Source organism: Caretta caretta, chromosome 7 (genome assembly GCF_965140235.1).
Source record: "Caretta caretta isolate rCarCar2 chromosome 7, rCarCar1.hap1, whole genome shotgun sequence".
NCBI lineage: Eukaryota > Metazoa > Chordata > Testudines > Cheloniidae > Caretta > Caretta caretta.
In genome coordinates, this window is record NC_134212.1 from 3,094,847 (window position 1) to 3,108,938 (window position 14,092).

Consider the following 14,092-nt stretch of genomic DNA (forward strand, 5'->3'; position numbering starts at 1 on the left):
TGAGTGCTTATGTAATGAAAGAAGAACCATGAACAGCACCATCTTAATGCAGACACAGTACAATACATGTAATACACCTTAATCCTGACCTGTAACATCTCTTTCTATTTAAGTAGCAGATCTCTTTCTGAAGAGAGTCTGCCAATCATGCTGAACTGTATCAAACTCATTGGTGTCTTTTCTGAGATGCACAAACTGGGAGGAGGATAAAACCACCGGATTAGTTGTTGCGCGAGACATAAGTTAGAATCTGTCCTCAGGTCTTCACATGGAAAAAAGGCCAGTGCACTAAATCAGGGGCAGAGTCTATTGTGAGATTCATGACTATAAATCCAGCATAACTCCACTGAAGTGTGTGCAGTGATTTCTGCTCTGCTGACATAAACCCCAATTTGGGCCTCACTGAGGAGTACAACACTGAGGTTCAGGAGAATGCCAGAGCCTCTTATGGTGAATTAAGAACCAGATTTTGTTCTATTCCCCCCGCCCCTCTTTTCAAAGGCAGTTCTATTACACATGATAAGATAACATTTTCCACCCTCTTCCTCTTGTCCCATCAAGAGCCAGGTGAGCCCTTTTGCATGAATGTTTTATCTGATAAATTTAACCTTGGCTTTCTGTTTGAAAATCATATGCACACAGGGACTTTGTTTTCTACACACTTCTCCTCTGTGAGCTAATGTGGTGATGCAGAACATAGACTAAAATATGCACCACTGGGACTGAGCACCATTAAAGGTCAAATCCCATATGTATTTGTCATTTCAAAAGATCAGAAGATGGCCTAAATGTCTAATCTTTCAAGTGAGAAAACCTGTCTGCCTTACATTTTTTAGCATCAAATTTACTCAAGCACTGCTGAGTTTTTATGGACAGCCTTTCATGCTCTGTAGTTGCCGTAACTTGCATTGAAAAATATGGGGCGAGATTTACTCTTTTATTTATTACACGAATTTATAAGGCAGCCATCACTCTGGTAAATGGGTGCCCTTTGTCTGGCCTAAATTGAATCATTAATATTCCAAATAAGAAGAGCAAAACACTATGATCCTCTGATGCCACAAGAGACACAGGATGGAGTGGGATCCAGCCAGACAGCTGAGACATCAAAGTTTCACAGCTCAGTCAACTGCAAATGGCTTTGGGCTAAAAGATGCAAAAATGTCTAGAAGTGGCCAAGTCTGTGCTTGCAGAAAGCACGCTTCTGTCTCTCACTAACACATATGCATAAGTGAGAGAGAGGCTGGTTATGTTCATGAGCCTCTGTGCAGCCTTTCTTACCTGTGCTCCCTTTGTATGGGCAGTTCCTTAGAAGGACGAGGGCCCCACCAATTAGGGAAGAATGTGGTCACAAAATAACAGCAAAATCATAAAAGGTGGGAATTTTGGCCTGTGGTATTTTGCTATAAAATGAAACATAATGCTAGGAAAAAGCTATTCAGAAAAACCTATTAAAACTGGGTTCTACTTTTGCAGCACTTGTTTAACAAGTGATTTACACCCCATACAGAGTACAGCATAGCATCACGTCCAGCCGTTGAGTTAAATGGCAACACTTTCATACACAAGGCAATGCGTGTGTCTCAGAAAGAACGTTACTCCGCCCTGGGACAGAAGGTTGTTTAACACAGATACGGCGTTCGCTACAAAGTGGTGAGAAGAGGTTTAAAAGCTGTTTAGATGACATGTTAAGAGGTAGCATAACACAGACGAACCCCATCAGGGATGGTCTATACTTAGTCCTACCTTAGTGCAAGGGACAGGACTAGATGACAAACTGAAGTCCCTTCCAGTTCCTTCTTTCCCCCATTTCTATTATACAGAGGTTAGCAATTGCAAAACTTGATGGTTCAAAATAATTCATTTAAAAATAAGTTTAAAAAGCCCCAGATCTCTCTGGCTATTTTAACCAAATAGCCATCATTGCTTGGCTGCTTTCCTGTTGGCATCCCAGAGACAGGTCTTGATAAGGGCTCTGAAGGAGAAAAAGGCAGTGAATTATTATGGAGGAGCAGAATTGTGAAGTGCCTTGAAGGCAAGGAAAAGAAGCTTGAATTTAATGTAGTGGAAAATAAGGAGCCAGTGGAGGGCTTCAAAATGAGGGGCGACAAGGTATGAAATGTCCAACTGGAGCAGCCAATACCTAGAGACACTGCCCCTCACGATGCAGCATATTCCTATCTTTAAACAGATTTCTCAAGAAAAACACAAAACCCAAATGTTGTTTAAAAATGGAAGGAAAGCTATGAGCTGAAAGTAGCCACTGCTGTCCTGAGGCTACTGGATTTCCAGTACCAATTACATAGCTGCAGTATGACATATTCTACATCAAAGCACCATCAGTGTGTTTCCAAAAGCAGTGAGTGAGGCTACTCTACTTCGTCAAACCATTTTTGCTCATCTTACAAGCTTTCAAGAGAGGCAAAGGCAAACAGACCATTTGCTCTCAGGTTTCATAGTGCATTTCTACATTTCAAAAACTGTTTGCTTTTCTTACTTGTTTTTTCACTTGGAATTTTAAATTTGTTTATAAACAAGTACAATGTTTTGCTTTTTGAACTTTTCTTCTGAGTCATCCTTGTGTTGCTCTCTATTAAGAGAGCAAAATATTGTTTTCAATGTGTTATTAAACAAGGATTTACATCTGCAAATCTGCAGAGAAACTCTGTTGCCATATCAAAGCGTTGTGGTTAATAATTTTAATCCTTCTGATGCAATCAGTTTGTGATGTGATGTAATTAATTTGAATAGTGAAACCCCAAGTCCAGCGCACTAGGCAGATAGGATGAGAATGTTTGCAGTAGGCTTAAATAAACACTGCACTTTTCACTTCAAGTTAAGATTCCTAAAGAATGCAAACCAAGTGGATTGATTTAGTGCAGCATTAAAAAAGCATCTGTGAAAGAAAAACATGCACATCAAAAAATAATGGAGAAGCAATCTTCTCAGTGTAAAATAATTAGTGGAATATGTGACACACAAAATAAATTTCTGCATACATACTCACACTGCCAACATCAGCCTGGCTTTCTTATTTCTTTATGTGAACCTGAAACTGGCGAGCTGACAGTCGTGAATATCGTAGGCAGTGCTGAGAGGACTGAGATTTTGACACTGTTGCAGAATGAGATGTGTGTTAATAGGTGTTTGTGCAACAGTCACTTGCTGTGCAATATTATCTTGTCTCTACAGACAAATTAGCTGCATCATGCCCCTGCCAGCTTGATTTGTGTAGCCTTTCAAGAGTACAGAATGCATGGCGTTTCCCAGATGGTTGCAATCCCACATAAAAGGCCAGGCTGAGGGTACATTCCCTAATAAGCTCTATGCCCACAACGGCAGGATACACATTTACTGACGTGGTCTTACAAAGAAGGCTGTAAATTACACAAGGGTAGATTTTCAAACGCTGCTCACTTGACATACATTTAAAAGCCCTGTGTTAAGCCACTAAGCTGATTTTTCTGTACCCAGATTTGGATGGTCCAGGTGCACACAGACTGAACCACCACAAAGCTCACCACCTTCCATTCCAAATGCAAGGGGCAATGCAAGGACCTGGCCTGCACTAGAGAAAACTGAGCACAGACTGAAGAAGTAAAAATTCTTTACATGAGAATCTACAAGCAATTTTCCCCCTGTGGAGAGGAAGAGAGAAACAAGGAAAGAACTGCATGTGAGTCATGTCCATTAAGGCACTACTGGAAGGCAACTGGACACCACAATGACAGGCACAGTAGAAAAACCTCACCAGAATAAAACAGAAAGGATACAAATGTACGTGCATAATTGTGAACGGCAGCATCTGCTTCTTTCACATATGAGTGGGGAATGGGCAGAACCCACCTCCTGGATGCACAATCAAATCATTTCCCCAGACTTGAGAGTAAATTTTATCTCCCACCTGCAGATTTCCCACAAGCCTGCTTGGAAGTGGGGGAGGGAGGCGTCAGCCATCCCTGTAGAATTGTCCCTCCATTTCCAGGCCCGTTCTGGAGCCCAAGTTGGGAGTAGAAGAGGAGTCCAGGGGAATGTGAACAATTCCCAGGCCCTGCAAAGAATCTGTGTCAGAGGTCCTCAAACAACACACTGCTCCCTTTTACTCTGCACTTTAGGACTCTGCAGGATTTCCTGTCCAGGCAGATGTGTTGAGTCCTGTTGCCTGACAGCCAGGGTGGGGAGGGAGCAGAAGACCCCTGAGCAAGTGAAGATCATTCATGGGGTCTGGGATGGACTCACTGCTGTGTGGGAAGATCTCTCTCTCTCTCTCTCTCTTTCTCTCTCTCTCTCACACATACACACGTGCACATTTAGAAGAAGCACCATGAAGCTGCCTAGAACTTGCAACTGCATGCTCTGTATAAGGGAGTGGGGGGGACTCACCCTGTCTGAGTCTCGACGCTGGTCATTTGAGCTTAGGTGCTAGACACTCATGATCACGAAAGGCAGTATTAAATTGAATGGAACACAACAGATATGGCTCTAATCACCCGCATTAGCTGCTACAAAACCCCTACGTGGACTATTTGAAGATCTTGGTTCTACTCTGCAACAAGCCACCATTCAAGTATCCCAGTAGAAAAGAGAAATCCAGAAACAGGGTAAGCAGGACAGCATAAAGGCCAATCCAGCTGGTCATTTGATATCATGGCATTGGCTACCTAGCACTAGGCTCTTGATTGGCACTGCAAAAAACTATATAGGATTTCTGGGTAAAACCTAAACACCTCATGTAAACACCACAGAATCACAGCTGACATCAATAGATACACTAAAACCAAAAGAATCATCTCATTGGCAATCAATATATCTGTTATATATACAGTGTAATGTACACACACACACACAGAACATTTATAATTAGAGCTGGTTCCATAGTGAAGGATAAGCTGTGATTTATACTTAAAATAGGATTTGACTTCTTTCTTATGCACGAAAAAGACAGCCTAGCTTCTCCAAAATTATAGTACATCCTCTTGTACAAGAAAGAATTTACATAACTCGGCTCATTAGTTTATGAGTTGTAAGCATTTTAAAACAGCCCCCTGATAAAAAAGATTCTTGCTGTTTCTTACCTTCTTTTGCAGACCTCAGTAGCAAACAAATTGCTAATTTTTCAGACTGACTCACTCATGCACTGAAGCAAACTCTACAACATAGGCTACTGTTTAATCTGATTGAACTGCAAACTTGCAGTCTTCTCAAGTGTTCATTGCGGGTGACAATGTTGTTAAAAGTAGGTAGGCTATAGGCCCCGATCTGGCAAACATTTGTGCAGATATTTAATTTTAGGTCTGTGAGTAGTTTGAGTGTTTGCAGGTTTGGAGCCTTAGTGTGATGGTGGGGATGAGCATCATGATTATAGCCGGCTGGTACTGTACCGGGTAGAAACGTTATTATAGGACTTCTGGTGGCTGTGCTTTTTTTAGTGTTAGTGCTGTTGTGAGGAATTATTCTGGAGATCCAGCCCACTAGATCTTTTGCGAGCCTCTTAGGGTATGCCTTCCCTGCAGAGTTAGCCCTAGCTGTTACCCAGGTGTTCTCCTAACACAAAAAACACCTGCCCAAGTTTGGTGGTGTTTTCAACCCAGGTTAGCTGGCTTGCCCGGGGTTACAGGGTGATGCCCAAGTGCTGCTTTCACATGGGCTGACAACTTCTCTCCCCCATACACTTTGCAGCAGGGATGCAGGGCAAACCAAGTGAGTGCAGCTAGTCCTCCAGTGCTTTCCCACAATTCCCCCCATGTGCCCAGAAAGGCAGACAAGTTCTCCCACAATTCCCGAGGAAAGAATCAGAGGACAGTGTAGCTTATTGCTGCACTAAGAGCCAGCGGATTGGCCCCAGATGGCAGCACTGGGGGACACACCCGGTAAAGTAGGGCTTTGTTTGCAGCATGGCTGCTCACACTGGGGAAGGGTAATCTGGCTGCTCAGACCCAAGTTGACTCTGCAGCACAGACATAGCCTTACTGACCTGAGCAGCAGATGTCTGTTGAGGGAGGATAATGCTAAATATATGCTCTTGTCCACTGTCCCTAATTAACAATGAAATGCAGTCCCTTCCACAGAATGAATTTGACATCCTGGAGGTGAGTTAATAACATTTTCTGTATGGGAATATATAACTGTGCATCTCTTATATATAAATAACCAACACACTACATATTTGATGTAAGATGTGTAAATTATTCATGTATCAAGTAAGTGACTTCAGACTTCATGATCCCCAGCCACCTGGGAGGAACATAGCTATTAAATTACCCATCCCCACTTCACTATTTTCCTTAAACAAGATTCAGATCACAGTAATCTGAGGTCAGTTCCGAAGGTTCCTAAGTCTCTGAGCACAATCATTGTTTGCATTTTCAGGTGAGAGATATCATCAGAACGATGGCAATAAACTATAGCTTTGTCCAATGATGCAGAAAAGTGCAAAAATGCAACCTGCTAACTTCCTATTTCTCAAAACACACACTCTTTGAGTCCAGGGGCTGGGCAGGGGGTCATTACCCTCTCATTACACTTGTTAGACGGGTGGGACAGGGGCATTCCATGTGCCCACATATTTTCACAATTCGTTGGCTGGACACATGCACAGTACGCTTTGTAAAAACAGAAAATGAGGAATATTTACCTGCCTTTTCTCTTGCATCTTTTAAAGCCTAAACATATACTAGTCACTGTCCTCAATCACATTTTTCACTTCTAATTTTGATCATTAGCACTAATGTTTTTTTCACTTTTTAAAATAGCAGCTTCTTGGGAGCCTCTCATGGGAAAGATAATATGATCTTGGTAACAGAAAGAAATATTGTGTCTTGCTTCCAAAATCATGTTGGGTTTTAATGTCAAAGCCTTCATTTTTTTTTAAAGAAAACTAGGTTGAAAATAATCATTTTCACCCATCAACATCCCGTTCCCAGTGCAATCCAGCAGCCTAGCTCTGGAGCGACAGAATCTGTTTTGTTGCAGCACTGCAGTAAATTGTGTTTCAGTGCTATGCATCCTGTAAGCTTCCCAGCAGTCTGGAGATTTTCTTCTTCCACTCCCCTGCTCTCGGTTAGATATTCACAGCAAGCAATAAAAGCAATATCAATGGTAAGGTCAACAAGCCAGATTGGAATTAAGTGAATTGTTTCTGTTTGCCATCATTTGGTTGTCGGAGTTATCTTAATCAACCTAAACAGCTTCTTCAAGACATATAATCTGATTTTACAGAGTGCTCAACCATAACCATATTTTGATTTTCCTTTGATTCCAAGTATAAAAAATAGCCCTTATTTAATGCTCAGGCAGATAATCTAACTACATCTGTGTTTGCATTTGCATGATGGGGGAGTGAAACATGGCCAGAGAACCATCTTGGATTTTATCTATTTTATTACTTGAATGGAGAATATAATAGATTTTTTTTTTTTGCACTAGCATGGCTTAAAAACTATTTTTAAGCTTCATTGGCTCCTTTAGATTTAAACTTTGCTAACAAGAATGTGATGAGAACGTGGAGAAAGAAAGCATGGATAAAAAGAAGTATGCTTTTCTAATGTAGTTCAGTTTAACTGTTCCTTTCATCAGCCTCAATTCATTCAGTAATAAATAGGAAAGGCAAAGAAATTATGAAGGAAAAGGCAATATTTTCACTGTCTAAACAACAACAAAAGTTGCTTTCCCCCTATAGCTTACTATGCATGTGAAATAAACAAGGTACAGCCAATCATGATCTGAGAGCCTCTCTCTGTAAGAAGGACAGAGATGGTATTTTCACAGCTGAAAACTTTTGCCTAGTAAAGAAGAGAAATGTAAACACAGTTCCATGCAAACTCAATCCAAGTATTGACAGGCATAACAGACCCAGAATTTCTCTAACCTCAAGGATAACAAAACGATACAGCAATGTTCTGCAGATGACTAGTTTTGATCTTTTATTAGTTCTCATAATTGTCTCTTGTTAATTTGTATCCTGCATAATAAGCATAAGCACTCACCTTCACAGTTTGCCCAGCTTCAGGACCATCCTGTAAGCAAAAAATAGAAGAATCAGAAAAGTGGCGCTAACAAGGATCTCCTGGGGATTCAGAAATATTATCCATTAATAATTTAAATCCAATTTCATTGTGTGTTAATTTATAGTATTCTCCTGGGTCCTATTCAGCGCAAAGCATGTGGGACCAGATGCTTTTACATTTCAGGTCATGATTAAGGGAGAAATAATATGTGAAAAGGAAATAAATACTGGCACAATTGTCATTTTTCATGATCTCAGATCCAAGTTTTTAATTGCTAGCAATAACGTTTCTGTTATTCATGGACATAAAATACAGAACTGTAAGCGCTGCTTTAAATCACAGCCTCTTTATTTAAATTCTTATGTCAAAAAAGGGGTTAACCTCCAGACTTGGTTTAAACAAAAGGATTTGTTATTTTGTATAAGACCACTGGATCAATCTAGTTCAGTATGCCACCTCAAAGAATACTTCAGGTAATAAACCTATATAATGAACCTAGCCAACGCCTTGTCTGTGGGGAGAAATTCTGGCCTGCGGGCAATGAGTTTACTCCTCGAATCATGGGCTGTGAATACCCTCATTGAGAGCGGTGCCCTGCAAACACTTTCTACTAGGATTAGTACTTACTGGAAACCAATGGATCTTCTCATAGTAGTAAGCACGACACCTGGTGGTGTTCGCAGGGAAAGGCACCATTTTAGCTGCCATTAATTATCCAGACTCTTCTTTGAATCCAGACATGGTATTTGATTGTTAACCTCCTTCAGCCGTGAACACCACAGGTTACGCTATGCTGAGTAAAGCAAAACTTTACTTCCTTATATTTGTTAAGTATTTACTGCTCCTATGGTTTGAATGTCCTCTTGTCAGCGGGTTATGGGACAGGGGAAAAAGCTTGATAAAACACGAACAGGAAACAAAGCTTTTGGAGCCAATCAGTTTACAAACCTGAATCGAAATGGTGAGTGAAGTGCCACAGAAATGTTTCTCCACCACATTTCCAACAATTTGTGTCGTTTGAAATAAATCAACCACTTCTTCAGGTCGCAGATCACGGAAACGCTCCACCGGCCGGAGTGGGCAAACAAGGACATCTGAAGTGGCAGTCGTTAAGGCATAAGTGCAAGTCCAGGTATTCCAGAACAACAGTTTGTTCATTTCCCCCCTGCCATAACAATAGGTCATCATCTTGAAGGGAATTTCCCCTTTACTTTTAAACTCACCTTGATTTGAGAATCACCACTAAAACAATGGAGGAAAGGGTTTTATGGTGAAAACACAGCAATAGTATTGTGGCTTCTTCAGAAACCTTCCCCATTTCCTCACACATATGACATCTGGGCCAACATTTTCACACCTAGGTGTCTAAGGTTAGGCCCCGAAATAGATATTGCAATGTCTTCAGGAAAGTATCCTGAGCACTCAGAGCCTATCGCGATTGTAGGCACCGTTTACAAGAGGGGCCTCTGAACTGAATGGGGTGTGTTCCAGTTGGGAAGACCCTGACTACAACTCCCATGATGCCTTGGGGAAGAGAGAGAGAGAGAGAGAGAGAGAGAGAGAGACTTCCTCTTCGAGGGAATGCAAGGAGAGCATGCTGTGGGCTCTGTTTTTGGAGAGGAGCTGAGATTGCTTGCTGGAACTCCGTACTTATAAGGAGATGCTGCTCAACTCCTTGTAGGAAGCAAGAAGCTGCTGCTGAGAACCTTCTGGGACTTTGACCAAGCAGGGAGCCTCAAAGGCTGTTGGGGGCTTCACCGGACAGAGGGACAGAGACTGTTGCTGTGCCCAGAACTCACTGAGCTGGGCCTGCAGTGATTATGATGACCAGTGAGCTACTGGCTCTTGGTAGAGACCTCACATGCCATCCTTTGGTGAACCATCATGCAGATATCCAGGGATTTCCTTACACTCCCCTGAAATTCCCCTACACCCCCCGCCCCCACACACACAGTTTTGTGAACTAGTTACATGCAGTGTTGCCAATTTAGTGATTATTTGGAAATCTGAACTGGAATTGAAACATTAACACACACTTTAAACGCATATAAAGTGTATAATAAAATCTGAAAAAAGTATAACAGATTTGAAAAGTATGAACATAGACTAGCTTCCTTATACAGTTGTTGTTTTTTTATGACAATGTCAGTGCATTCATTTCACTGATGTTGGCCAACCTAATAATTTCAAATGATGATACCTAAGCAAAGTCTAAATGACAGCTAGTGATGAGCTGGGGGCTGGGGAGAAAGGTTTCAGGACCAAATTGTATTTACATTCACACCTAATCTACCTAGGTATCCAGCAAACAGAGCTGTGTTGCCCAAGTGATAGATTTTGGCTGGGGTTGGGTTACAAATCACTTGAATGCAGGGGCGTGGGGGAGGGGCGTAATGAAATGCTGTTATTCTTACTGCAGGAGTAAAGGGCAATAGAACTGTACTTAGCCTGTGCTGATTGAGGGCATCAAGAGAGAGGGTGGGGACAGGTGTTTTGCTCGATGGTCTGCCTGAGACACATACTATTTGACCTGCCCCTCGCCACTGTTTAAAGACAGCTGATTAGGCTCCATAGATAAGGGGCGGGCAAACTAGCCCTTCAAACATTTTAATCCAGCCCTCGAGCTCCTGTTGGGGAGTGGGGTTGGGGGCTTGCTCCGTACAGCTTCCAGAAGCAGCGGTATGTCCCCCGTCCACCTCCTACGTGTAGGGACAGCCAGGGTGCTCTGCACACTGCCCCCCGCCACAAGTGCTTCCCCCAGAGCTCCCACTGACCAGAAAACAGGGCCAATCGGAGGTGCAGGGGTGGTGCCTGCAGGTGGGGCAGTGTGCAGAGCCCCCTGGCTATGCCTCTGCATAAGAGCCGGAGGGGGGACATGCCACTGCTTCCAGGAGCTGCTTGAGGTAAGTGCCACCCAGAGCCTGCACCCCTGACCCCCTCCAGCACCCCAACCTCCTGCCCCAGCCCTGATTCCCCCTCCCGCCCTCTGAACCCCTCGGTCCCACCCTCCTGCACCCCAGAGCCCTTACCTCTCACCTGCACCACAACCCCCTACCCCAGCCCAGACCCCGCCTCCCGCAACCTGAACTCCTAATTTCTGGTCCCACCCCAGAGCCCGTACCCCCAGCCAGAGCCCTCACTCCCTCCTGCACCCCAACCCTCAATTTTGTAAGCATTCATGGCCCACCATACAATTTCCATACCCATATGTGGCCCTCAGGCCAAAAAGTTTGCCCACCCCTGCCATAGATAGTCTTTTGGTTTGTTAGGTGACCATTACAGCTGAAATCACCGATAAGCAGGTCTAAGTGCTTAGACCTGCTGTGGGACAGTGTTTCTGTGGAAGAGACGGCCCAGTCTGCACTAGCAGCGAAGTTCCCCCACTGGTGGAATCTCAACAGACCAACTCGCAGAGGTCACAGTGGCAGGTGGCAGCCGAAGGTGACGGCGCAGGGCCATTGGCAACAGAGCGATGGAGTGAACGGTGGCACAACGAACAGCAGTGGCCAGAGCGAATAGTGAGCAGCTGGAGGAACGAGCAAGGTGCCTTTTTGCCCCCCACCTGGGAGGTGAACTCATGCAAAAGCACCTCTGAGTCTCCACTGACCCAGGACAACACCGGTGAGTGTTAATGGGGCTGTTAAGAATACTGGAGACACAACACAGTTCATGCGAACATACATGGCCGTGGCATCATACTTTCTATTTAAGCAAGAGATACCACACACTACAAACTGGAGGCCAGTGTTAAGTGCATGGTCACTTGTTCATCCTGAAGTTGAACACTGGTTCCAAACAAGACCAGCAAATGCTCACTGTCTTTCTGCAAGAAACTCAACTGACTGGCTAGAAGCACGTGGTGCAACAGTGAAAGATTCAACAGTCGAAAAGTGAAGAACTCTCTCACTACATTCAAAAAATTTGCATACATGGCTGATGAATGCACCAGTGCAAATGGGCATCAAGTATTAAGTCATTGTGTACGTTATCTTGAGGTCAGTGGTAGGCCAGTAGATGCATTTCTAGATGTTCAAGTAATAGAAGACACATCAGCTAAATCTGTGACAACCCACATCTTAGATGAGTTAAATGCTTGTCAATTGGACCCCAAACAGATGGCAGCTTGTGCATTTGATGGAGCTGCAAACTTCTCTGGAAGACATGGTGGAGCACAAACTTTGCTCAGAGAAAAGTTTAACCCTCACCTCTCCTATACACATTGCAGAAGCCATCTACTCCAACTAGCGCTAGTACGAGCTGCAGACTCTTCAAAAGACATTTTTTAAAAAGCTATAAATTTAATGTGCTCATTATATTCTTTTTTCAGCAAGAGTCCAAAAAGACTGACTATCTTGGAAAATATAGAAGATACAGTGGGACTGAAGTTCAAATTAGTCCAACCTGGGAAAACCCTCTGGCTTTCTCAAGAGTGATCCTTGGCTGTTGTCTTAAAATTACTCCAGCCATTATTACTGGCTTTGGAAAGTATCTACGAAGATGGGATGAATCTAAGTAGTGAGGCTCGTGGATTACTTTTCCTATAGGGATTCACCAAGGGAAAGTCATGCCTGACTAATCTAATTGCTTTCTATGATGAGATAACTGGTTCTGTGGATGAAGGGAAAGCAGTGGATGTGTTATTCCTCGACTTTAGCAAAGCTTTTGACACGGTCTCCCACAGTATTCTTGCCAGCAAGTTAAAGAAGTATGGGCTGGATGGATGCACCACAAGGTGGGTAGAAAGTTGGCTAGATTGTAGGGCCCAATGGGTAGTGATTAATGGCTCCATGTCTAGTTGGCAGCCGGTATCTAGCGGAGTGCCCCAAGGGTCGGTCCTGGGGCCGGTTTTGTTCAATATCTTCATTAATGATCTGGAGGATGGTGTGGATTGCACCTTCAGCAAGTTTGCAGATGACACTAAACTGGGAGGAGTAGTAGATACGCTGGAGGGTAGGGATAGGATACAGAGGGACTTAGACAAATTGGGGGATTGGACCAAAAGAAATCGGATGAGGTTCAACAAGGACAAGTGCAGAGTCCTGCACTTAGGACTGAAAAATCCAATGCACCGCTACAGACTAGGGACTGAATGGCTCGGCAGCAGTTCTGCAGAGAAGGACCTATGGGTGACAATGGACGAGAAGCTGGATATGAGTCAACAGTGTGCCCTTGTTGCCAAGAAGGCCAATGGCATTTTGGGGTGTATAAGTAGGGGCATTGCCAGCAGATCGATGGACGTGATCGTTCCCCTTCTATTCAACATTGGTGAGGCCTCATCTGGAGTACTGTGTCCAGTTTTGGGCCCCACACTACAAGAAGGATGTGGAGAAATTGGAAAGAGTCCAGCGAAGGGCAAAAAAAATGATTAGGGGTCTGGAACACATGAGTTATGAGGAGAGGCTGAGGGAACTGGGATTGTTTAGTCTGCAGAAGAGAAGAATGAGGGGGAATTTGATAGCTGCTTTTAACTACCTGAAAGGTGGATCCAAAGAGGATGGATCTAGACTATACTGAGTGATAGCAGATGACAGGACAAGGAGTAACGGTCTCAAGTTGCAGTGGGGGAGATTTAGGTTGGATATTAGGAAAAACTTTTTCACTAGGAGGGTGGTGAAACACTGGAATGCGTTACCTAGGGAGGTGGTAGAATCCCCTTCCTTAGAAGTTTTTAAGGTCAGGCTTGACAAAGCCCTGGCTGGGATGATTTAGTTGGGATTGGTCCTGCTCTGGGCAGGGGGTTGGACTAGATGACCTCCAGAGGTCCCTTCCAACTCTGATAGTCTATGCTTCTATGATTCTATGAAAATTATAACAAGAAACCAAGAAGGATATAGATGTAGTGCTTCATAGAAGGCTTGAGTAGCCAACTTTAATTTGTGTGATGATTTTAAAACATGAGTTAAATCTAATAAAATAGTCATGAAACATTTTTCAGGTTTTACTATGGTGCCATACAGCCCACCTTCACCCTCTAGGTCTCACCCCTCATTGGCCCTTACCACCACCCCGCCATAAATTCAGACCCCTCTCCTCCCCCCATTTCAATTCCTGGGGAAAACACTGCAACATCTGACCCAGGGGATCCC

At 43.5% G+C, this 14,092-nt stretch overlaps 1 protein-coding gene across 12 annotated transcripts in view; it reads right to left on the reverse strand.

The window, feature by feature from the left end:
* Nucleotides 1–14,092, reverse strand: part of FHIT (fragile histidine triad diadenosine triphosphatase) — a 1,109,638-nt gene that overhangs the window by 229,074 nt on the left and 866,472 nt on the right. For all 12 annotated transcript variants that reach the window (XM_048859001.2, XM_048859003.2, XM_048859006.2 and 9 more), the window contains 2 exons: nucleotides 8,955–9,100; nucleotides 7,986–8,015 (listed from right to left, as the gene is read on the reverse strand). In XM_048859001.2, coding sequence (XP_048714958.1) covers nucleotides 7,986–8,015; nucleotides 8,955–9,100 — 176 coding nt within the window. The remainder of the gene's footprint in view (nucleotides 1–7,985; nucleotides 8,016–8,954; nucleotides 9,101–14,092) is intronic.